This window comes from Taeniopygia guttata, chromosome 22 (genome assembly GCF_048771995.1).
Source record: "Taeniopygia guttata chromosome 22, bTaeGut7.mat, whole genome shotgun sequence".
NCBI lineage: Eukaryota > Metazoa > Chordata > Aves > Passeriformes > Estrildidae > Taeniopygia > Taeniopygia guttata.
The window spans coordinates 4739710-4761442 of record NC_133047.1 but is presented as its reverse complement, the minus strand read 5'-3'; the positions used below and the strand labels follow the sequence as shown (position 1 = coordinate 4761442).

The following is a 21733-nucleotide window of genomic DNA, read 5'->3' as shown; positions in this document are numbered from 1 at the left end:
GAGTAGATGAAGAAGAAGATGAAGCAGCTTGGGACAACACCCAAAGACCTCCATCTTGCCTCCATACTAAAAAATCCCAAAACCTAAATGTTTCACCCTGTGACAAACTACACTATTCTATTATCTATTATCTCTATTCTCTATTATCTATTTCACAGTCTGGTAGACTCTAGTCTATCTTGAAGTCTTGGAAGCTTTCTCCATGGGTGTGGCCTGGCTCCGCGCGGCGCGGCACGGCTTGTCACGGCGCGGCACGCGTGTCATTGCGGCCACCCGCCTGCAGGGGGTGCGACTGCCGGAGGGGACGCGTTGTCACCGGCCCCTGCCCTCTCAGCCAATAACGGAGCCGGAGCCGGCGGTTGGCTCTCTCCATTGGCCGTCTTGAAGAAGGCGGCGGCCAATAGCGGCGGCGCGGCGGCTGTTGGCGGCGCCGGCGGTGCCGGGGTGGAGCGCGCGGCAGCGCCCGGTGAGGGAGCCCCGGGGCTCGGTCTGAGGGGTGCCGGTACTGGGGGTGCGGGCGGCCCAGGGGCCTGTGGGGGCGCAGGAGAAGGGCGCTGTGAGGCCCTGCGGTGCGGGGAGCTGGGATCTGTGGTCCTTCTGGGGCGGGTACCTTGTGGGGCGGCCAATAACGGAGCCAGAGCCGGCGTTTGGCTCTCTCCATTGGTTGTCTTGAAGAAGGCGGTGAGCGCGCGGGAGCGCCCGGTGAGGGAGCCCTGGGGCTCGGTCTGAGGGGTGCCGGTACTGGGGGGCTGCTGAGGCCTCGGGAGGGAGGGTGAGGGGGCGGTGTGCGTGACTGTGTGTGAACCCACAAAACGGGCACAGCGGTTTGGGAGAAGGCAGTGTGGGAGCTGGGGGGTCGTGCTGCTCTTGGGGCTCAGTGGAAGTCTTTCTTTCTTCAGACTGAGGCGTGCACAGTTGACGTGTTGAGTAGCATCACACTGTGAAGGTCAGGAAGCTTAAGCTCCAATGAGCATCTGGATGTGTTTAAAAAAGGACTGGATGTAGCTCCCGGTGCCACGGTTTAGTTGAGGTGTCAGGGAATGGGTTGGACTCAATGATCTTGAAGGTCTCTTCCAACCTTATGATTCTGTGAGTTCCTGACTCCAAATGGGGAACAAACCACAGATTGCTAAATAGCTGGCAATGTGTCAATTGTCATGGTTTGACAAAGTGCATTTTCTCAGTAAGTTATGGTCAAACCAATCAGTAGTCAGGTTTGGATACTGGCGTTTAGAGTGACCACTGAAGGCATTAGACATGCCTCTGAGAGCACAGGGGATTAAAAGCAGAGAACTCCCAGGGGAACTTTCTCTTCTGTTCTGCTCAGTGAAGAGTTCAGACCTCCCTGCCCAGGGAAGGGAAGCCAGGTGGCCTGTGGCTGAGGGAGGCTGGAACCCCAGAGAGAGAGGGGGGTGAGGGGAATGGAACCAGGCCAGCCCCCCACAGGCCAGAAGGATGGAGAAACACTGAGATGTCCCAAGCAGCCTCCCAGAGTTGGGGGGAGAGAGAGAGAGAAAGAGCCCATTCCACCTGGAAATTTGATATCATGTGCTGGCAGTACCGAATAGAAGACAGAGGTAGGGGAGAAGAAGGTGCCCAGCCTTCTGTGAGATCTCAGCTGTCCTGAAAACCCAAGATGTTTAAGCCTTTCCTGAGAGAAAAAGGCTTTACAAAACACTACACCTCCTCGATTTAAAAGAGAAAAAAGACAGTCTAAGACCTGAGATGTTAAAAGAAGAAATCTTAAGTAGGAGGAGATGATGGAGTGGCCTTAGCTAGATTTTTCTTGTATAGCCATAGACTGAACCAATTTCTCCTGCAACACAAGAGACTACATTTTCAAGAGGATGCAATAACTTGAGCCAAGACAGTGCAGGAGCAGAGTAAACACAGAAAAAAATGAGAAGGGTGTAGTAGTGCCCTCTGTCTTCAAGGAAGAAGATCTCTGTTCTCAAGACCCTCAGCCCCAGGGGAGGAGAAAATTGAGACTGTTTGTCCCAAGATGAGAAACTGTTGTTCTTTTAGTCCTTAGCTGTTGGGTGAGATCGTCGCGGGAAAACAAGTTCATGATTATCATGGTCAACAAGTTTTCAGTTTATTGGAGTCGATTACTGTTTCTTTATACAAGCACTAACTAGTTCATACATATTGCAAAAGCGAAGCTCAGGATTGGTTACCTTTCTATTAACACATATATCTCTTTGCGATAAGCCTTGCGGTTACTGCTTCTTTATACTTGATTACTTTTCTGCATACTAAGCAATATTTCATTTTTAACGAGACACCTGTATGCTCAGGGTTGTTAGGAGATATCTGTTTCTCAAGGTTGTTAGAAGACATCTGTTTCTCAGGGGTATAGTTTTCGTGCTACTAGTCACGTATTCTCACACTCTCATCAACTTAACTTTTTCGTGTCCCTTGCTGCGCAGCCATTCTTCAGCTAAACTCTCAACACTTAGCAAAGCATCCTTAAAAGGAACCCTATGAGCAGTTTCAGTCCATGCATGGTGGTGAGAGCACTGTAACATAGAAAAGAAGGTATCACAATAGCAGATTTTCTCCAGGCAGTTGCCATGTGTGACATGGAAACACAAGAGTTTGCAATTGTGTTTCCTAGGGGTCTCTAGTACAGGAGAGACTCCTCTCTCCCTTGATGAACTAAAAATTAATTATCTGAAAGGTGGTGACTTGATCAAGAATTCAGAGTTATTACTCACTGTATTTTAGGAGAAATTAGGTAGGGGAGAGGAGGAATGTTTTGAGAAGGTTTTCATTCTAGATTCTCTGTGTTTTTTTTATTATAGTAGTAGAGTAATAAAGTTTTTTCCTTTGTTTTTAAGCTCAGGTGTCACTGTGCCTTCCCAACACTCAAGCCTGCTCTGCTCTGTTCCTGATCACATCTCACAGCACTCATTTAAAGAAAGTGCATTTTCATGGGAGCACTAGCATTGCACCAGCATCAAACAATGACAGTCAACTAGCTATTTTTCAAAGTTGGGCTTAGTTAGGAGTTTCAGTTTGGGAGACTGCTCCTTTGCCCATGTTCTGGTGGGTGTTGTGTTATTGTTCTGTTGACGGCTGCTTTGTCACATGACAGTTCCCTGGGCAAGCTGTCAGGGTCTGACCAAGCTGTGTTCTCCTTGGACCTGAGGGTTGCTTTGTCTTTCCAGGTTAACAGGAACAAGAAAGATATTTCTGGGACTGTGATGGAGGATGCTCAAGAGATTGGCAAGCTTGGAGCCAGATCCACACAGCACACTTGCCACACTGCTCTGAAGAAGCCTTCAAATACATCTCAGAGAGCAGGAGGGGTGTGTCCAGTGCAGCCAGGGAACAATGCGATGTTTCCTGCTTCTGCACAGGCTAGAGGCATGCTCCCATCTTCAAGCTCTGGTCAACTAAATCCAGGCAGGAGCCAGAAGTTTGCACAGGAGACTGTCACTGCAGCAGCACCTCAGGTGGGAAGTGACCACCCTCCTCCAGGAGCACCTCACACCCTAAATGTGGGGCTGCAGGACAGGCTTGTCTGCAACAAGGAAAACCACAGCCCACAAGCCTCCACATCCTCAGAGCTGATCAACACTTTCCAACCTATCAGAACTCAGCCATTGCAGCCCTCTCAGTTCCTTCCTACTTCTGCTAATTTGATACATAAAAACCCAGGGACAAAGCAGGAAGAAAGGACTGATGTGAGGCAACCTGTCACAGCTCCAAGGGGAAGTCTTAAGCAGCACAGCCAGCCTCACCCAGTGAGAAGATTTCCCGCCAAGCCTCCCACCTTGGGCAAGCCCCAGGGCAGCACAAACCTGAAATCCAACCGGAACCCAGGTGTCACTTTGCCATGGCCAAGGCCCATGGTTAAAGAAGTGACGGGCAGGAAGGACATGAAGGTGGTGCCTCCTCGACACACAGCAGCATCCCAAGGAACAAGCCACCCAAACCAGTCTCCCAGCTTACACAACTCCAAAACTCACGTCCTTGAGGATGATTTGAGAAGTAGGAGTGAACAGCTTAAACCAGAGCTGCCCAAGGCAAGTGGCATGCAGGCTAGGCGCATTCCAAGGATCCCATCAGCTCCAGATCGTAAGTAAGTGGCAGCTCTGGCCACCTGGGTCCTCCCTCCATGAAGCCAGCAGAGTTTAAAGGGTTTAACTGGCTGAGTCAGCACTATCCTGCTGAAAATGGAATCCAAAGTCTTTTATCAGCCCCAGCTTGTTGGGAGGTTGGTGCTCTGAAAAATATGGGGTTGGGGATAGTGTTGGGTGGCACCCTGGGTTCCTCTCCCACCAATTCAATAAGTGGAAGGAGAGGGTGGCCACTCTCCTGCTTTAGTCTCAGGGCTTCTGCTTCAGAGTGTTTTCCTCTCCCTGTCTAGAGCTCAGGTGTGTTTCTGAGATAGCTATACTGATTTTTTAAGCAGCTGAAGTTTGCTAAAGGAAGACTGCAAGGAAAAACAGGCAGCTCTTGCCAAGCTACTGTCTGCTGGGGTGGTAACTGTGATCTCTCCATCCTTGGACAGGAAACAGCTGGAGGAGTGGGTGGCATCCAAAGGCAAGACCTACAAGCGGCCACCAATGGTGCTGCTTCAGAAGCAGGCAGTGAAGCCATCCTGCATAAAGGTCAAAGCAAAGGAGAAGCAAGAAAATCCAGAGAAGTGCTGCCAAGAAAAGATCAACAACATATTAACTGAATGCCAGAAGCTCATTGAGGAGGTGGGAATAGGAAAGGAGCTGCTTGAGTGAGCTTTTCCTGTCCTGAAGTATGCCAGGGATGAGGGCCGTGTCCCTCCAGTAGCTAAGAGGGATTGGGAACAAGTGTTCAGTTGCCAGAGGGGAAACACAGGAAAATAAAAGTCCTCAAAAAGTTATGGGTAGGCCAAAGGCATGCAGTGAGCTGTGCTGATTGGGAGAATGGAGAGATACCCTGTCAAAAACGACAGGTTTAACCCCAGCCAGCAGCCAAACCCCATGCAGCTGCTCAGGCAGTCCTCCACCAGTAGGACTGGGGAGAGAATCATAAGGGTAAAAGGCAAAGAATTGATGGGTTGAGGAAAAGACAGTTTCATTGGGAAAGCAAAAGCTGCACACACAAGCAAAGCAAAACATCAACTCCCTCCCATGCCCAGTTAGGTGTCCTACCACCTCCAGGAGAGCAGGGCCCCATCACAGTGGCGAGTTGGGAATACAATCAGGCCCTTACCCTTCTCCTTGCAGGGTGCCCATGCAGAGGAGATCTGGGAAATGCTGTCCCTTGTGCCCCAGGCAGAGAAATTTGCCAAATTCTGGATCTGCCAAGCAAAGCTGCTGGCCCGGAGCGGCTCCTTTGATGTGATGCAGCTGTACGTAGAAGCAGTCTGTGCCGGGGCTGAGGTGAGTGGGACATGCCACCTCCCTATGTTCCTGCCTCCGTTCTGGAGGGCTTCCTCGAGATCCAGGCACCAGGTTTTGGAATGAGCTGAGCAGCATTAGCCTCTGGCGAAGAAGTCCTTTAGAGCTGCCAGTCCCATTCCATGCTGCAGGATGTGCCCATGCAGGGTGGGCATGTGGCCGTCTGTGCTGGGTGCTGGTGGATCCCGCTGGGCAAAGGGGAATACTGCAGCCTCTTCCTGCTGTCCTCAGCATAGGCTGTTGCAGTGCAGCAAAAGCCTTTCCTCCTGTTCAGCTGTAACTCTGCTTTCCATTCCCATGCTAGACCTGCCCTGACCCATGTTCTTCTTTCCCTGCAGCCAATTGAAGAGGTCAGGAGAGCTGCTATAAATATTTTGAAGAATGGAGGCCAAAAACTGGAAGGTAACCTGAGTGTTGTGGGGCTGACTGGAGCACTGGCCGGTGGGGGTTCCCTGGTGTTGCCAGCCTGGAGGCAACACGGTTTACAGTCTGTCCCAGCACTTCGTGTCCCTCCTGATGAGTGTTGTTAAAGCCTGGAAGCCTGATCTGAAAAACGGGACACTTACTCTGGCCTAGGGAGGGTCCTGGCCCGGCAAGCCTCTGCAGGTGGGCACTCTGCCCCTGTCCAGAGTGCCGAGGTGTAATCCCTCGCCTGTGGCTGCTGCAACTGTGTTGCCCTTTTCCTTTCCTGCCAGGAGAAAAGGCAGAGGAACCCATTCTTCAGGAGCCTACCACACCTTGTCCAGGTGAGAGGCAGTCCACAGTGTCAACTCCAGGCCTGGTGGGGAGACCCATGACCTCCCTTCCCTCCTCAGTGAAGTTACAAGTTACATCTGCATGCAGGTAAGGCTGTACCTCCTGCTCCAGGTAGCACACATCCTCTATGCCAGTGGTCCTCTGCAGAGTTTACCCAAGGGTTTTCTTCTCTGCACAGAGGAAGGAAATTCCTGGAAGGCTCAGAATTGAAATTTGTAACACCCGTGCGGCGCTCACAACGGATTGAGAGGGTTGGGAGTCACTACCCAGAGATGCTGAAAGACCATGACCCTGTGGTGTCATCCCTCAGTGAAATTCTGGATGCTGAGGAGGAGACTTGCTTCTTCTTCCGGAAAAACAAGGCTTTGCCAGAAGTGACAGAGCTGGAGGGTTTGAGTTCTTATCCCCCCAAGAGCTCCTGAGAAGTTCCCAGCAGGTATAGGCTGCCTGCCCACTGTGCTGCCTTGTACGCACTCCCTTGACTGCTCTTGCTGTCCCACAGATGTAGAGGGGAGGGGATAGCAGAGAATAAGCATGTTTTAAATATCTAATTGCAGTTTTAAACATCTAATTGTAGTCTTAAACATTAAACTTTGCAGTGGAGATGTGTGTGGGCTGGTGAGTGGCGTGGAGACACCAGCTGTGTCTCGTGGGATTGTGTCCCCCAGAACTGCCCTCAGCTCCTCTGCCATGACACACACTTCTGCTTTTCCTGCTGTAGAATGGTGTCAGTTGGATTACAGTGGTCCAGGCACCTCCCAGTGTCTGGAAGCAATGTCCTGAGCAATTTGCTCTGGAACAGTCTTGTGCCCCACCTGGACAATATCTGTGTGTCCCCTACTGAGAGGCAGACCCAGTGTCTGTAGGCACAGGTGGCAGCAACGGCTGTACCTGAGCAGCTGGGGGACCTGCAGTGCCCCAGCAGCTTCTGTGCAGGCTCCGAGGCTGATAGCAGAACCAAGGGTTGCAGAGGACCTTGGGGTACAGCAGGCCAGGTCCCCAGCTCCTGGGGACAGATGAGCCCTGTAAATGCACGCAGGCCCCCTCTGCTGCTGTCCCTGCACTTGGAGCAGGCAGCAGCACAAGGTACCAGGCAAGAACTTGGAGGTACTTTCTGCTGTGAAGAGTGACCATAGGGCAGTTGTGGAAGGTGGGGGAGCCCTACTGTCACCCACCCAGCCCCAGCAAGCAGTGGTCCTGGCCCCATCACGCTCTTTTCCTCCTCTCTCCCTCACCCCAGCCTTGGTTCAGCATCTCTATGGATGCTGGCAGAAGTCTCAGACCAGTGTCCCAGAGTTCTGGCATGCGGCTGGCTCCACTCTGTGGAGTGCTGCTGGCCTGGCCCCCTCTGCAGAGATGGGAATAGCTTGGGGCTGCCACCTTCTCCCTAGGAGCTTGTGCTTGTCCCAGCTGCTGGGCAAGGACTTGGGGACTGCCCTTTGCCCCCATCTCTCAGGTGCAGGGACAAAGCAGTTTTCCTTTAAAACCAATTTTATATCTCTGCAGTTACCAGGAGTTTTGAGTATCTTTTATAAATAGAAAAGGGTAGAAAGAAGAAAAGAAGAACAGCAGGTGAAGGGGCAGGTGTCACCTCCAGAGCCCCCCGCTCCACCCAGCATTGCAGTGCTCATGGCCAGGCCCAGAGGCTAAAGGGGCAGGAGCTGCTGGGACCCCAGCTGCTGCAGTGGGGCTTCCAGTGATACTGCAGTAGTGGCACCGCCTGTTCACCCTGGTTGGATGCTCCCAGGCTGGCATTGAACTGGTGGGAGAGGAATGAGTTAAAGGGGCACCAGGTAGATATGAATTCAAGGGGCAGGAGCTAGCAGACCTGGGGACCCTCTCCTGGCTCTGGGCAGAGTCAGGAGAAGGTCCCAACTGCCCAGGGACAGGTGTGACAAGGGCCACCAGCCATCCTGTGGCCACCAGAGGTGGTAGCTGGCCATGAGTGCAAGTGGTCCAGGGCCACCGAATGTCCTCCCGTGGGCAGCATGGCAGCAGTTGCATTGTGCTCAGGCTTCTCCATCATCTTCCTCCTCCCCACTTGAGTCCTGGGAGACCTGAGGCAGTCCAGAAGGGGCTCAGTGGACACAGGACCCCAAGTGTAGCAGGATGCCCATGTCCTTCTGCCCCTCTGTTCCTGTCACCCACCTGCTGGCCAGGGTCACCATGCTGGGCCAGCCAGGGAGGAAGGGCAGTGACCGCGTCCCCTGAGTCCCGGTGAGAGTGCTCCACCGTTGACTCATGGGCCATCTGCAGGGGGGTGGACAAGGCTCCTAGAGAGAGGCTGGCACCAGCCAGCCAATGGTTTGGGTGCCCACCCAACACCTCTATCAGTCCCATGCCCCCTCAGGCAGGGAGGGAAACTGAGGCACAGTGGGTGACCAGCAGGGCCTGGGGGCTGCGTACCAGGACAGGGGGTGCCCGGAAGAGGTAGCTGAAGGGGTAATAGAGGAAGTTGATGAAGGAGGCAGCATAGAGGTCTGCATAGCGCATCAGCTGGTTGGCAAAGAGCGTCTGACGTGAGCCACAGCGGAACAGGCTGCCCATCTTCCCGTAGCACATGTCCATCTCATGTGTGACTTTCTGTGGGTGCAGCAGGACAGTCAGGGCACCCGATGGCCCCTGGAGGCCCCCCCACAGAGGAAGTTGTGGCAGGGGGTTGATCTGAGCTGTGTGCCAGCAGGCACAGTGCCCTGGGTGTCACCTGGATCCAACGCTTGATGGAGCTGATGTCTGGGCGCTCACTACTGCCACTGTCCAAGTGCCTGAAACGGAGCAGACCCGATTTAAGGGCTCACCTGGAGGGTTCCCCGCAGGTGCTTCTATCCCTGCCTGTTTCCCACCCCAATCGACTCACTGGTACAGCTCAGCCAGGAAGAGATCCAGGCTCCGCAGCTCCTCAAACAGCTCTGCAAGGGCAACAGGGCCAGCTCAGTGCAGGAGCATCACCCACTGCCCAGCACAATCAACAAAGAGGGTCAGGGCATGGCCCACTCAGGCAGTTTTGCCATCGAAGGGTGTAGGAGGCTCCAGGCCACGTCCCCTTGAATGGTAAAGCCTGTGTCCCCAACCCAGCACTGCTCACCACTCTTCTCTGTCCAGACCTGCAGCTCACGGGCCAGCTCGGGCACCACCAGAAAGGTTCGCCAGCCCTGCCGCTTCTTGGATTTGAGAATGTCCCCAAAGATGTGGTCCCCCATGTAGAGGATGTCTTTGCCCTTCACACCCAGGAGGTCACACACCACATCTGAGGAGCCTGTGACAGCCAGGGGTCACAGTTGTGGGGGTGGGCATGTCCCCCTCTGCTGCCCACAGAGCCCAGACAGAGCCCAGCTGGCTGCTTACCACCGGAGTACACAGCACAGTGCTGGAGAGGGCCAGTGTATGTCCCCATGCGCAGCTTCCCTGTGTCCTGCAGGACGGAGACACTGTTACCTGTGCCTCCTTGGTGTCCAATCAGCTGTGAATCTACTTTGCTGTGCCCACAGGAGCCCCTCAGTGCCTAAGTAGTGCCCACCACCCCGGCTAGCCCTGCAGCAGGGGAGAGGTCCCCACCGTGTCAACTTGGCGCAGGACAGTGCCCTCAGCAAAGAAGAGGGGCTTGCGGGTGTCCACCACAATCAGGTCAAAGTAGGACCTCCAGGGGCGCCGTGGGACATCAGCCTGTGGATGCCGGGTCGGGGGTCAACGAGAGGATGCTGATCACACCCTGTGCCCCCCACCCAGCCCACACTGGGGACAGACTCACCTTGTCCTCATTGCTGAAGTCGAACAGATAGGACATGATGGCCTGCAAGGACATCTGGCATCATCACTGCTGCCCCCAGGCAAGGCAGACCTCTCGGGGTCTGGAGGTCAAGGTGACTCCGAGAATGCAAAAGTCCTTGCTTCCCAGCCCACGCAGCCAAAGAAGTCGGAATGCCCAAAGTAGGCTCAGCTTCTCAAGGTTGTTTATTTTTCTTATCTCTAATGCACTTTCTCAAGGAGCTGCGGTCTGTCTAGCAGGTCAGTCTGTGGCAGACTCCCACACCCTTGGGCTGGTGTTAGCATTTTATACCAAAAACTACATGTACTATGTTTGCAATAATGTGCCAATATCTGTCATTTATGTTGGACAGTGTGTCTCTACCTTAAACCAATAGAAAAGTGTCACCATCATAGCAAGACATGGAGGGCAAGGAGAAGGAGATGGTCAGGACACGCCCAAATCCCTCCATCTTGTCCCCTTGAACCCCTTCTAAAACACTAAAATTCTACTTTTTCACCCTATGTTAATCCAACTCCCACACTACTCAAACCCTTGTGGCTTGTTAATTCCTCATACAAAGTTGGCAGTTTTTTCCACAGGCTAAAATCAAAGGCACAGGTGTTTTTGACTTCATGCCAAGGTCTCCGAGCCCCCTGCCAGGGTCTCAAGACAGCCATGGCAGCCAGAGGGAGGTCCTGGGTTCCCACACAGACCCTGCCTGTGCTTCAGCACAGCCCCTGTGCCTCCCCCACGCAGGGCAGGCTGGACCCTAACCCTAACCCCCCTCCCCCCACGCAGGGGGACATGGACACCCCCTACTCACATCAGTGTAGGTGTAGTCACTGTTGGTGGCCAGGAAGACCTTCCCCACCTCCTTCATGCGGCTCAGCAGCAGCGGCACACGGGGCTAGTGAGGGGCAAGTCAGTGGTGGGGAGTGCAGGTGGGGCCACAAGAAATTGAGGGGAGCAGAGTAGGGAGGGGTCCCTAGGGTTCTGTACAACTCACATCCTTCACCACATATTTCTCCAGGTTCTCTAGCGTCTTCTCCTTGAGGCAGCCCTGCAGAAAGAATGGGGTGGGGCTGGCCAAAATCTCTCAGGGTGTGTGTGTGGGAAAACCCTGTCAGCACCCACCACCACCAGCCCCTTGTCCATTGCACCCACAGAGAGGTGGACATGGTCCATGGCCTCGCGCACATCCTGGTACATGCTGCGGAAGGACATGAAGAGGTTCCCATGCTTGTAGCCGGTGTCACAGCTGCAACAGTCAGGAGTGGAGGGGGTGAAAGGGCTGCCCTGCTAAGGGAAGCTCCCCCCAAGATTTACACCTGTCCAATCCAATACCAAGCCCCCACCCACCACCTCCCTCTTACTTGACATATCTGGAGCAGTTGGTAAAAAAGTCCACGAGACAGGCATAGAGGTGGGCCTCTGTGAGGGAGGAGGCTGTGAGAGGGGGTGCAGGGCAGGACAGCACCCTAGGGTGGTGGGGAGAGCCAGGGCAATGGGGGTTCTCACTCACCTGTGAGGTTGAAGAGGGTGTTGAGGATGTGGAAGCGTTTCATGTCATCCCGCTGGATGAACTTGTTGGGGTAATAGTGGAGGATTTCGGCTCTGGGGAGAGAGCACGGAGCTGCATTCCACCCTGAGGGATCCCCAGCTTCCCCCTGCCCCGGGGGTGGTAAATTCCCAGACTCACCCCTTGAGGAAACGGAAGCCATGGGCACAGACCAGCAGGTTCCCGTGGGAATCCACCTTCAGCAGGTTCCCGTACAGGGCATCAAACACCAGACCCCTGCATCACACAGCTGTCAGTGGGTGGGGGGCCCACTTCCCCTCCCTTCCTGTCTCTGGTCTCTGGGACCCCCTCCACAAACTCACCGGGTGGGGAAGGTAGGGTCATATTTGTAGGCAAGGATCTCAGGAGGGTACCCAATGGCAACAAGGTGCTCCAGCAACAGAGTGAAGGCCAGCTCCTCGTAGTCAGGGGACTTGTACACTGCAGGGGGGAAAGGGGTATGTGGGCAGGGGCTGGGGGAATCCCACCACTACCCCACCCTGCTTTAGGGACCCCCAAAACGCACTGGCCAAGGTGTAGTCCATGTCAAAGCCAAAGCACTTGATCTTCTCCAGCGCCAGGCTCCGGTTGACGAAGATCCTGGGGGTGACCACGGGGGGAGTTATGGGGTGAGGAGAGGCTTAGGGCTGGGGGCGGCACAGAGGAAGAGATGGGGTCGTGTTTCCCTATCCAAGTCCGTAGTCAGTGCTCTGGAAGGGTTGTGTGCTCATCCCAGCCCAGGGCCTCCACAGCAAGTTATTGGTTGCAGAAAAATGGGCTGTGGAGCTGGAAATGGAGCTGGAGTTGGGAGGGAGGATAGTAAGTCCCTGTTTGGACCTGCCCCCACCCCAGCATGTCGACATGACACCCAGGGCCTCTGCCCCCTCTCGTACCTGAACCCCGAGGCCCTTCCTTCGGGTCTTGCTCCCCTCCCTACCTGTCCTTCCCCAAGCCCTGGCCCCACATCCCCAAGTCCTGCTACCCCCATTACTCGTCAATCCCCCGCAGTCCCCAGCCCACCGGTGCTGGCAGTCCCTCCGCAGGGCCCGGGGGTCGCCCTGCCCTGGGCCCCGGGCCGCCGCTGAGCCCCGCTGGCCCTCGCTGCCCATCGCCACCGCCTCCGGCCACCGGCCCCGGCCGCCGCCGCTTTAACGGGGCCCTGCGGCACCGCCCCGCCCCGGCCCCGCCTCGGGCAGCGCAGCCGGGACGAAGCCGGGGCACCCCGAGGCGGTGACCCCAGATGGGGCAGTCATGCCCCCGTGCTCCCCCCGTGCGGTGCGGACACCTCTTCACGCCCGGCTCCCGCACACGGGGACTCTCCCTGTGCCCTCCCGGAACGGGGCTCCGCGCTCCTCGGCGCTGTCCCCGCCGCCCCCCACCCCGGAGCCCCGGGCTGCTGTTTGCCCAGCGGCACCGCTGGCAGCGGGCAGCTCCCGGCGGCGAATCATTAACTGGGGTCAGGGACCGGCCCCGCCGCCGCCCCGGTGGGCGCCGCGTGTCCGCCCCAGCCTCACACCGGGGGAGATGGGGAGGACGGAGCAGCCCCGGCCCGGCCCGTGGGACACAGGGACCCCCGCCCCACGCGTTAGCGTCCCCACGCAGCGCATAAAGCGCCTCTCGAAACCCTCGTGGGCCGCCCCACGGGACCATCCCGCTCCCTCAGCCCTCCTGGCTGCCCCACCGAGGCTCTTGCGACACCCGGGGGACGCTGACGTGAGACCCGGGCCCGGCCTTGACCCAGGCAGGGGGTCAGCATCCCTCAGCACATGGAGGACAGGGTGTCCCAGGGCTGTGGAGGGACGGCTGCAGGGCCGGACACACACCCACACATCTCCCCACACGGAGGATGGGGCTGATGACCCCAGGTGCAAGGCCCCGATAAGCCCAGCGCAGGGCTGTTTACAGCCCCGCCCATGATACCGGAGGCACGTGGGGCTCTTATCTTTGTGCCCAGCTCCCTCCTGGGGCCCAGGGCCAAGGTAGGGAAGGCTATGGGGCAGCATTTGGGGCCCCCACCATATACCAAATCCCCAGAACCACAGGCAGCACTGGCGTACGAAGGAAATCTTTATTAAGTCCGAGGTAGCAGCAGTGACAGGGGGCCAGAGGGCAGCCCCCAGGACCCCCGAGCAGGATGGTGTCCATAGCACTACAGCAATGGAGGCAAAGCTGAACACTGCACAGCCTGCAAGAGGGGTACCCACGACTCCCCAGCCCTTTGTTCCAGGGCAGGCAAGGACCAACCTCTGTCCTTCCCCAAAGAAATCACTACCAGGGGCTCAGTAGAAGTGAGAAAGTGGCCCCCAGTAACTGCTTATCTACAGCTACAGCAGATCAGGGGGGTCACCCGGGGGCAGATACAGCCCTGGCAGTGCACCCCCATAATGTTAGCGCCAAGACAGTTATATAAAAAAAAAAGATACTTCAGTGACAGCACTGTGCGCAGATGGGCGCAGCTGCCACCCCACAGCAGGCAGCTTCAGTGGCTCCTCGAGGGAGGACAGCAGTGGCAAGCAGGAGCAGTGGGAGCCCTGGTGCCCTCACACCTTCAGGACTGCAAACTTGAAGACAGCCATGATGGCAGCGCTAATGAGGCCGGAGATGGGGACAGTGACAAACCACGCCATGAAGATGTTTCGGAAGAGGCGCCAGTCCACTGCCTTCCTGGAGCGCAGCCAGCCCACGGAGACAACTGAGCCCACCTGCACAAGGAGTCAGGGCACAGCTCAGCACCAGAGCAGCCATCTGCACCTCCAAAATGCGCTCCTTCACCCCTCAGGCCAGAGCCCTGGGTCCTGCTCCAGCCTGTGGGGACCTCACAGAGCACAGGCAGGCAGTACAGGGCAAGGAGTTGCCAGCCCAGAGGGCTGACAGGACCAGGATGCCACAGCACTTGGGCTCCCATGGCCTCTTGGCAGAGCCTAGGGGACCATGAAAGGGGTTTTGTTCTCCCATGATTTCCCGAGTGCCCCAGGGACCCACCCCGAGGCTGGGCAGCCGCTGCCACCTCACATTGAGATGCAAGCAGCAGAGCTGGGAGCTGACAGTGGCCAGTGGCCCAGAGCAGGGCCTCCCACACAGCTCAGTCCTATGAGCACCAAGATTTGGGAACACTGTGCTCACACTGAGCCAAAGCCAGCCCCTGCTACCCCTCCTACCTTGCAGTGGGTTGTGCTGATTGGGAGGCCGACATTGGAGGCAATGACCACCGTCAGTGCTGATGCCAGCTCAATGCTGAAGCCGCTGCAGGGACAGAAAACCGATCAGAATAGGGGCACTGCATACCCCGAAACACCAAGTGGGCTCAGCTCAAGGCAGCAGCTTGGCTCTCCACGCCCCCAGGATGCAGCAAGGTGTTGGAGCCACGCACACCCCAGCTCCACCACTGAAACCCCCAAGAGAGAATGGAGAGGGGCTCCTGGAGCAGAATGCAGCTCTCAGGCTGCATGGAACCTCCTCTCTGCTCCACAGTAGCCCTTACCTGGATGGTGTGATGGGAGTCAGGTCCTTCCCCATAGTCTGGATGACTCTCCTTCCCCAGACCCACAAGCCAATGCAAATCCCTGCACCCCCATAGAGAAGCAGCCAGATGGGAGTTGCCACCCTGGTAGCCACATCGCCCGTCTGATAAACGAGGAAGAGTGCAACCAGGGGCCCAATGGCATTGCTGGAAGAGAAAGAGGATCTGGTATAGAGGGCCAGAGGCTCTTAGCAAGATAGAACATCCCTGGAAGTATGCAAGGCCAGGTTGGATGGCACATGGAGCAACCTGGTCAAGAGGAACATGATCAGGCAGGGAGTTGAACAAGATTTAAGGTTCCCTCCACCCAAAACTATTTGGCAATTCCATGATTCTGTGAGCACTAGCCCCAGGTAGCAGCCTCCCTGGCTCCCACTAACTCCACTGACCTGACATCATTGCCACCATGAGCGAAGGAGCCAAAACAGGCTGTGAGGATCTGCAAGAACTGGAAGAGTAGAGACACCTCAGGCTTGTCCTGCTCATGCCACTCTTCCAGGGAGCTACTGCTGCCCTTGCGGTCACTGGCACCCAGCTCTGCCTGGGCTGTGTTCAGGTCCACATCTGCAGCCGCGTGTGCATCTGCCACTGCGTTGCAGTAGCTCGTGTAGCTGTCCATGCGGACCCTCTTCTTAGTGTCCACCACAGACCAGCTGAGCTTCTCCCCCTCCTCGCTGTCCCTGGCACGCAGAGAGTCCAGGGGCATGCCACAGATGGCCATGGTGTAGGAGGTATAGCTGTTATTGCGCCGCAGGGGCTTGTCCCCCGAGTCCCCCATGCAGTCCCCCATCTTGGCTAGGTGCAGCTTGTGCAGCAGCTCCTTGTAGAGGCCAGAGTCCTTGTGCACGGTGTGGTACTGGTACTGCCCACCTGAGCCCAGCTGGTGGCCCACTGCCTGGCTCAGGTGCACCAGGTTGCCATTGGGCAGCCGCACAGCTCCTGCCAGCAGGGACAGCGGGTGGAGGGGTCAGTACCAAGGGGTGCCTGGGGTTGGGGAAGTCTTACAGCCCAAATCACCCCCTGCTACTCACCACTGTCGATGCTGGTCTCCTTCAGGTCGAGGCTGGGAAGCCTCTCCTGCTCCGAGGCCTCCTCCAGCTCCCCCAGGTTGAAGGAGACCATCCTCTCCTCCACCACTGCCCGGGGTGGGGTGGCTGACCCTGCATCGCCAGCGGGGCCCTTGGCATCGCCCAAGGGCGTCTTGGCCTCCTCTTGCTCCTCCTTTGGACAAACATTCTTCTCCATCAAGGGGCTTTCAGAAGGACTTGATTTTATCTCTCCTGCAAAGAGGGCCAGCCACCATCAAACCCCTTTCCTCAACTGCACCCAGTGCCAGCAGCAAGCCCACACCCCTTGCCACTCAGATTTATGACAGCCAAATAAATTTACAGCTCCTCCACATCCTGAACTTTGGAAACTGCCGGGCAGTCACACCTTGTCCTGGGCACAACAGCCAAACCACCTAAGCCAGCTCATCCCCTATTTTTAGACACCCCCACCCACACGGGGTGTGGTGAACACATTCATCGGGCTTTTATGTCAGTAGTGTCTAGTGCAGAGGTTCCTCTTTGGGCCATGTTTGTCCCATCCCTGTGGGCAGTGGGATGCTCTGGAACCACTTCTGGAGCGGCTATGACCCCTGAAGCTGACAGAGAGGCACCCAGAAGAGCCCAGCTCCTCTACCAGCCCAGCAGCTCCAGCCTGGGCTCCTCTCCAGCTTCCACTGGTGGATGACAAACCCAAACAAGAGCTGGTCTCCACCCCGCAAAGGCAGCCTGGTTTCCTGTCCACCCTGGGGAGCCAAACCAGCAGCACCAAGCTGTGGAACCTGAGGCTGTTCCTCCGCCTCTAACAGTAAAAGCATGTTTTCTCCAGGTGAAAACATGAGGTCAGCTCCTTCAGACAACAACCAAAACCGCCTTCTTGTCATAAACATGACCATTTCCCTGTCACTTTGTTTGTCTCAGGGGCTGGGTTGTGGCATCAACCCTTCATCCTGGCATCCAATCCCAGCAGAACTGTCTCCCCCTGCATGCCCACCTCCTCCAGGGATGCTCTGGGCAGGCAGAGAGCATGTCTGATAGGCAGAAGAGCCCACCTCAGCTCACGGGCAGGAGTTAAGTTAAACAGCTGGAGGATTGTCAAGAGCAGCCATAAAGCTGTTAGTCACACCCCAATTACACCAGCACAGCAAGGACATCCCCTCATCACCAACTCCCAAGGCCCCAGCTTGCACACATCATTGATATTCAGGGCCACATGCAGTTCTCCAAGCACTGCTCCAGAGGCAGAGCTCCAGGCTGATCCTTTGGATGCCTTTCAATAGAGTGTTTTGGATTTTTTGCCACAGGGAAAAGATTTCGTCAGCTTTAAACTTGTGATCTGCATCAGTCAGGCCAAGGATTGCTCAGCAGGTATGAGAAGATTAAAGGTTACAACAGGCACATTGCCTCTTGCCTTCTCTCTCCTCTATTAGAGCGGGACAAGCTGTCTGATACTGCCCACAGCTCCAGGAGAGATCACCCTGCAGATCAATTGGCCCCAGATGCTGCTCAGCAGCACAACACTGCTCCTGGAGGGGGTTTTGGGTGCCTGGGTTAGGAGCAGGCAGAGCCCAGTGTGGTGAGTGCCCCAGTGACTCAGAGCAGATTAATCCCCGAGTGAAGATGAGGATTCTGTTAATAACAGCCCCACAGCTAACGGGATCTCCCACTGGGAAGAAAAGCCAGCGCGTGCCCTTCCCCGAGGACTGCAGAGGGACATGGTACTTACGGTCAATTTTCTTCTTCATTCTTGGACATACAAAGAACCAGACGATGAGAGCACAGACAACAGCACTCCCCGCCGAAATTAGGAGGATACCCCACAGAGGAAGTTTGTCAAAGCCCAGCACTAGGAAATAAAACAACGGATCTTTGAAAACCTCCGGGCAAAACCCTCCTTGATATACGACTTTGGTTTTCCCAGGCATAGGGACTCCATCACCTGCAACAGCCCTGAGCTAATCCACCTGCCAGGGAGAAGCACTGCTGGGAAGTCATCACTGACCATGCCGAGACCCCAGGTACACTCAGCCCCACAGGTCATATCCCTTCAGCAGCTGGCCCTTCACAGCCCTTTCCCCCAGCCAAACCCTGCACAGAGTGGTGCATGCCCCAGGCTCCACACAGCTCTTGTCTCCTCATTTGCTGCAATGTCAAAAGAAAAAACACCTCCCAGTGTGGCTGCTACAGCACCAGTGCTGCTTCCCTGCTCCGGAGAGGACACGGACGCTTGGGCTGCTCCCACCCAGAGCTCTCCAGCCCCTGCAGCTGCTGGGGAGAGAAGCTCTTCTGCTCCAGGGGTCAATGGGAATTTAGGCTTTATGGTATCTGAGGTGATACATGACCCACTTAGGAGCAGTCTCACAGGCAGCCTGACTTTGAGCAGAGGACTGGCACCATATAAGCCCAGGTAGGGCATCAGGTGCTTGTGACTATCCAAACCCTGCATGTGCTGCTGCAGGCAGTGACTTACTGCTCCTGAAGCAGCCCAGACACCTCAGCCAGGCACAGGTCTGCCTGCAAACCCTGTGCTCAAGCAGCCTAGAGCTCACTCAGCAGTTCAGGGCCCAGGATAAACACAGATCCACTTTGGACATGCAAAGTGATCAAGTGATTTTGGAGCAGCCCCAGTGCCCCCAGCAGCACCACTGCAGGCCTGTCCTCCTCTCCCCCATGCTGGAGAGCTCGGAGAATCTGACATCCCTCCAAAAAATTTTCCAGACACTGTTTACAGAGTAAGCCCTGCCAGAGCCAGCACTGCCTGCCCGCATCCCACCTCCAGAGGCTCCTCCACAACAGGAAACCCACGCTCAGGCCGAGTCATCACAGCAAACAACGGAGGTGGTGGAGCCTCTAGCTCCACAGGCAAATCCACCTATCCCTGCTGAGCCCCCTCTTAGTCCTGCTCATGACCTGTCCCCTGCAACACAGCATCTTAGTTTGGCTTTTCCACCTGAAGCTCAGACTCTGCAGCACACAGCTCTTCTCGACAAGAGTAATTAGCTGGTTTTTAGGGACAGGATAAACCAGGAGGCACAGACCCGTTCCCTGGTCCTAGCCCCACTGCTGGCAGCCTGAAGAGCCTCTTTGGCAGCCAGCAGATACCCGAGTTCTAGCACAGGTAAGAGAAGGGAAGGGGAAGTCATGTTATTGGCCAATCCTGGGAAGTCTAAGGAGAGAGGTCTGGAGGAGTTTAGTTTGAGCAGGTCTCTTTGGTTGGGCAACTACCTAGCCCAGAGAGTGCAGGCTAGCCTGCCGCCTTCGGTAACCGGCACAGGCCAGCCGCCTTCTAGGAGATCTCAGCCCTGTAAAGCAAAAAAGGGGTAAATCGTGCATTTAATGGAGGCTTTAGAAAGAATTTCAAAATTCAGGTTCAAGCATTCTGCTGTGCACTTACAGGGCGCACCAGTGTACATGATGGAGAAGAGGTTGATTCCCACAGTACAAGCATAGAAGACGGGCAAAGCTCGCAGGCCGTTGGGAACAGGATCTGCCTGGAAAACACAAACCAGTGCTCCAGCACTCCCAAGCCCAGAACAACTCATCTCTAGCTGGCTTCTGAACCCTTTCCCTGGCCCCCCAAACTGCCACCTCCACTTACATTTTTCTTTCCATTCCCCAAGAACTTTCAAAGCTTTTACCCCTTTCCAGCTGACTTAAACAAAATAAAAAGTCCATTAGTCACAAAGGAGCTTATTTGACCACATATCTGGCAGCAAGGCCCTCACCCAGCAGCAGGAGCATTTAATCCCCACTGCTGCCCAGCAATTGGGATTTGGCATCAGGACAGGCACACCAAGCCTTCCTGAATGCCAAGCAGCACGGAGCAACCAGACTGTTCAGCACCAAGATGGAGCGTGACAGGGCCAGCCACGCATTCGGAGTCTGGTTATACAAGGTTACTGTGACAGTGGTGACGCTGAGCTGTTTCAAAGAGCTGATAAGATCTTAACATCACTTCAATCATTAAGAGATAAAACTTAAAGGAATTCAACCTCAGATATGCAGAAGAAAATGCTGGAGTTTCTCTGCATAGCTAGGGTCTCAGGTGGAAGGAATGTGGCTTCCCCAGCCTCAGGAACAATTCTGTCCCTCCCAGCTGAGGAATGCCATGGCTGTGGATAACCACCTTCACCTGCAGCCTACCTCATGGAAATGAAAAAAAGTCCTTACACCAGGATTTTGGAAAAGCCCAGCTGACAGCCCTGGTCTTATCAATTCTGAGCTACTTCATTACTGGGAAACAGGGCTGCTCCTGCTGAAGCCAGGCAAAACAACCCCCATGCTTCAGATGGGAGGTGATGCCCCAAAACACTCCAAGTCCACTCTGTGGAGTGGCCACAGGCCCCATTTTCTCACTACTTCAGCTCCCAAAGGGCTCCCCTGATGCCAACATATACACATATACATCCAGGATGTGCCAGGAGAAGCCCTGGTGACCACAGGCCAGCCAAGAGGGCCATTGCAAGCAGCCACAAAGAGCCCCAAAGTACCAGAAAACAGGGCAGCTAGCCCTTACCTTACAGAGGATGAACCTCTGGACGAGGAAGAACAGGATAGCAGACATGGTGCCCGAAAGAAGGGGTGAGATGAACCAGGACAACACTAGAAAATGGGAGGCACAATCAGCATCCTGCTGCTGGGAAAAGAAACCCAGGGACACATGGGGTCTGTGGCTGGGGTGGTCCTGCTGGCTGGACTTACCGATCTTCAGCAACTCGGACCACTTTACACCTTCTTGCCCTTGGGCCACCAGCGAGAAGCCAATGGTCGCTCCAACGATGCAGTGGGTACCAGAAATGGGGAGCTTCAAGAATGAAGCCATCAGCTGCCACACAGCAGATCCTGCAGAAGAAGTGGCCTGCTAAGAAAGCCATCACCCTGGGACACAGTGCCCCTGCACTGAGACCTCCCTGCGCCTTACCAGACATGGCGCTGATCGAACCTGCCATCAGCAGCTGCTGTGTGGAGTTGTACATCTCGACATCGATCAGACCCTTCCGGATAGTCTCGCTGACCTTGGCTCCCAGCAGGACAGAGCCCACCGTCTCAAAGATGCTGGCCAGAATGCAGGCCTGCCGCAGGGTCACCACCCCCGAGCCCACGGCCGTGCCAAAGGAGTTAGCCACGTCGTTTGCGCCAACAGAGAAGGCCAGGACGAAGGCAATGATGAAACCCAGGACCAGCATCCAGAGGAAGTCAGCCATGGGGGCGGTGAGCACCGCAGGGGTCGGCTCCATGGCGGGGGCGGGGCGATGGGTTAATAAATTAGGTATCAAATTAAATACAGGGATCGCTATAGGGCTCGGGGAGACCGCGACGTCCTACGGGCCCGTCGGTCGCAGGGGATGGGGGCCGGGTGCCGCGCCATGGTCTGCGCCGCTCGTCATCCTGCGGGAAAGACAGAGCTGAGCACCGGAGCAGCAGGGCACTCACCGGGCGAGCAGAGCGCTCGCAGGGCGGGCACTGGCCCTTCCCGCCGCCGGTAACGGCCGCTCCCGCCCGCGCCATCGCCCCCTCCCGCCGCCATGCGTGTGTGCGCGCGCCCGCCCGTCACCTCCGCTCACCGGCTGGGCCGCGCCGGGCCGCGCTAACCAGGAAGCCGCAGCTGCGGTGCCGCTCTGGCTCCGCCGCCCTCGGTGCCGGTGCCCGTGCCCGCCGGTGCCCGTGCCCGCCGCCCCCGCCGCCCGGACTGATGCGGCCGTACCGCCCGGCGCCTTT

General features: G+C 56.1%; 3 protein-coding genes across 6 annotated transcripts; 1 reads left to right on the top strand and 2 right to left on the bottom strand.

The window, feature by feature from the left end:
• The first annotated feature begins 202 nt into the window (after positions 1-202).
• CKAP2L (cytoskeleton associated protein 2 like) lies at positions 203-6746 on the top strand. The gene is made up of 8 exons (XM_072917552.1): positions 203-286; positions 388-702; positions 3171-4087; positions 4520-4712; positions 5214-5369; positions 5726-5789; positions 6083-6230; positions 6322-6746. Exons 1-8 carry the CDS (start codon positions 203-205, stop codon positions 6563-6565), a joined length of 2121 nt encoding a protein of 706 aa, XP_072773653.1. The 3' UTR covers positions 6566-6746.
• An 870-nt stretch (positions 6747-7616) lies between these two features.
• LOC100218400 (cytosolic purine 5'-nucleotidase) lies at positions 7617-12628 on the bottom strand. 4 transcript variants are annotated; one of them, XM_030289640.4, is made up of 18 exons: positions 12470-12623; positions 11976-12049; positions 11773-11890; positions 11591-11686; positions 11414-11505; positions 11265-11322; positions 11056-11149; positions 10898-10951; positions 10715-10798; positions 9892-9933; positions 9699-9806; positions 9489-9555; positions 9229-9399; positions 9001-9052; positions 8848-8908; positions 8550-8726; positions 8292-8393; positions 7617-8200 (listed from the first exon to the last, which is right to left on the bottom strand). In XM_030289640.4, the coding sequence occupies exons 1-18, from the start codon at positions 12556-12558 to the stop codon at positions 8153-8155; spliced, it is 1587 nt and encodes a 528-aa protein (XP_030145500.4). In that variant the 5' UTR covers positions 12559-12623; the 3' UTR covers positions 7617-8152. The 4 variants fall into 4 exon arrangements, 3 of the variants coding, with proteins under 3 accessions (XP_030145500.4, XP_030145497.2, XP_072773837.1); XM_030289637.4 differs by having other exon boundaries at positions 7922-8200; positions 8292-8416; XR_012051747.1 differs by having other exon boundaries at positions 8176-8200; positions 8292-8427; positions 12470-12628.
• Positions 12629-13498: 870 nt separating this feature from the next.
• SLC20A1 (solute carrier family 20 member 1) lies at positions 13499-21733 on the bottom strand. Its single transcript, XM_004176495.6, has 11 exons — positions 21580-21733; positions 20937-21403; positions 20717-20857; positions 20532-20617; positions 19410-19506; positions 17742-17861; positions 16001-16249; positions 15359-15908; positions 14931-15116; positions 14608-14692; positions 13499-14151 (listed from the first exon to the last, which is right to left on the bottom strand). The coding sequence occupies exons 2-11, from the start codon at positions 21250-21252 to the stop codon at positions 13990-13992; spliced, it is 1992 nt and encodes a 663-aa protein (XP_004176543.1). The 5' UTR covers positions 21253-21403; positions 21580-21733; the 3' UTR covers positions 13499-13989.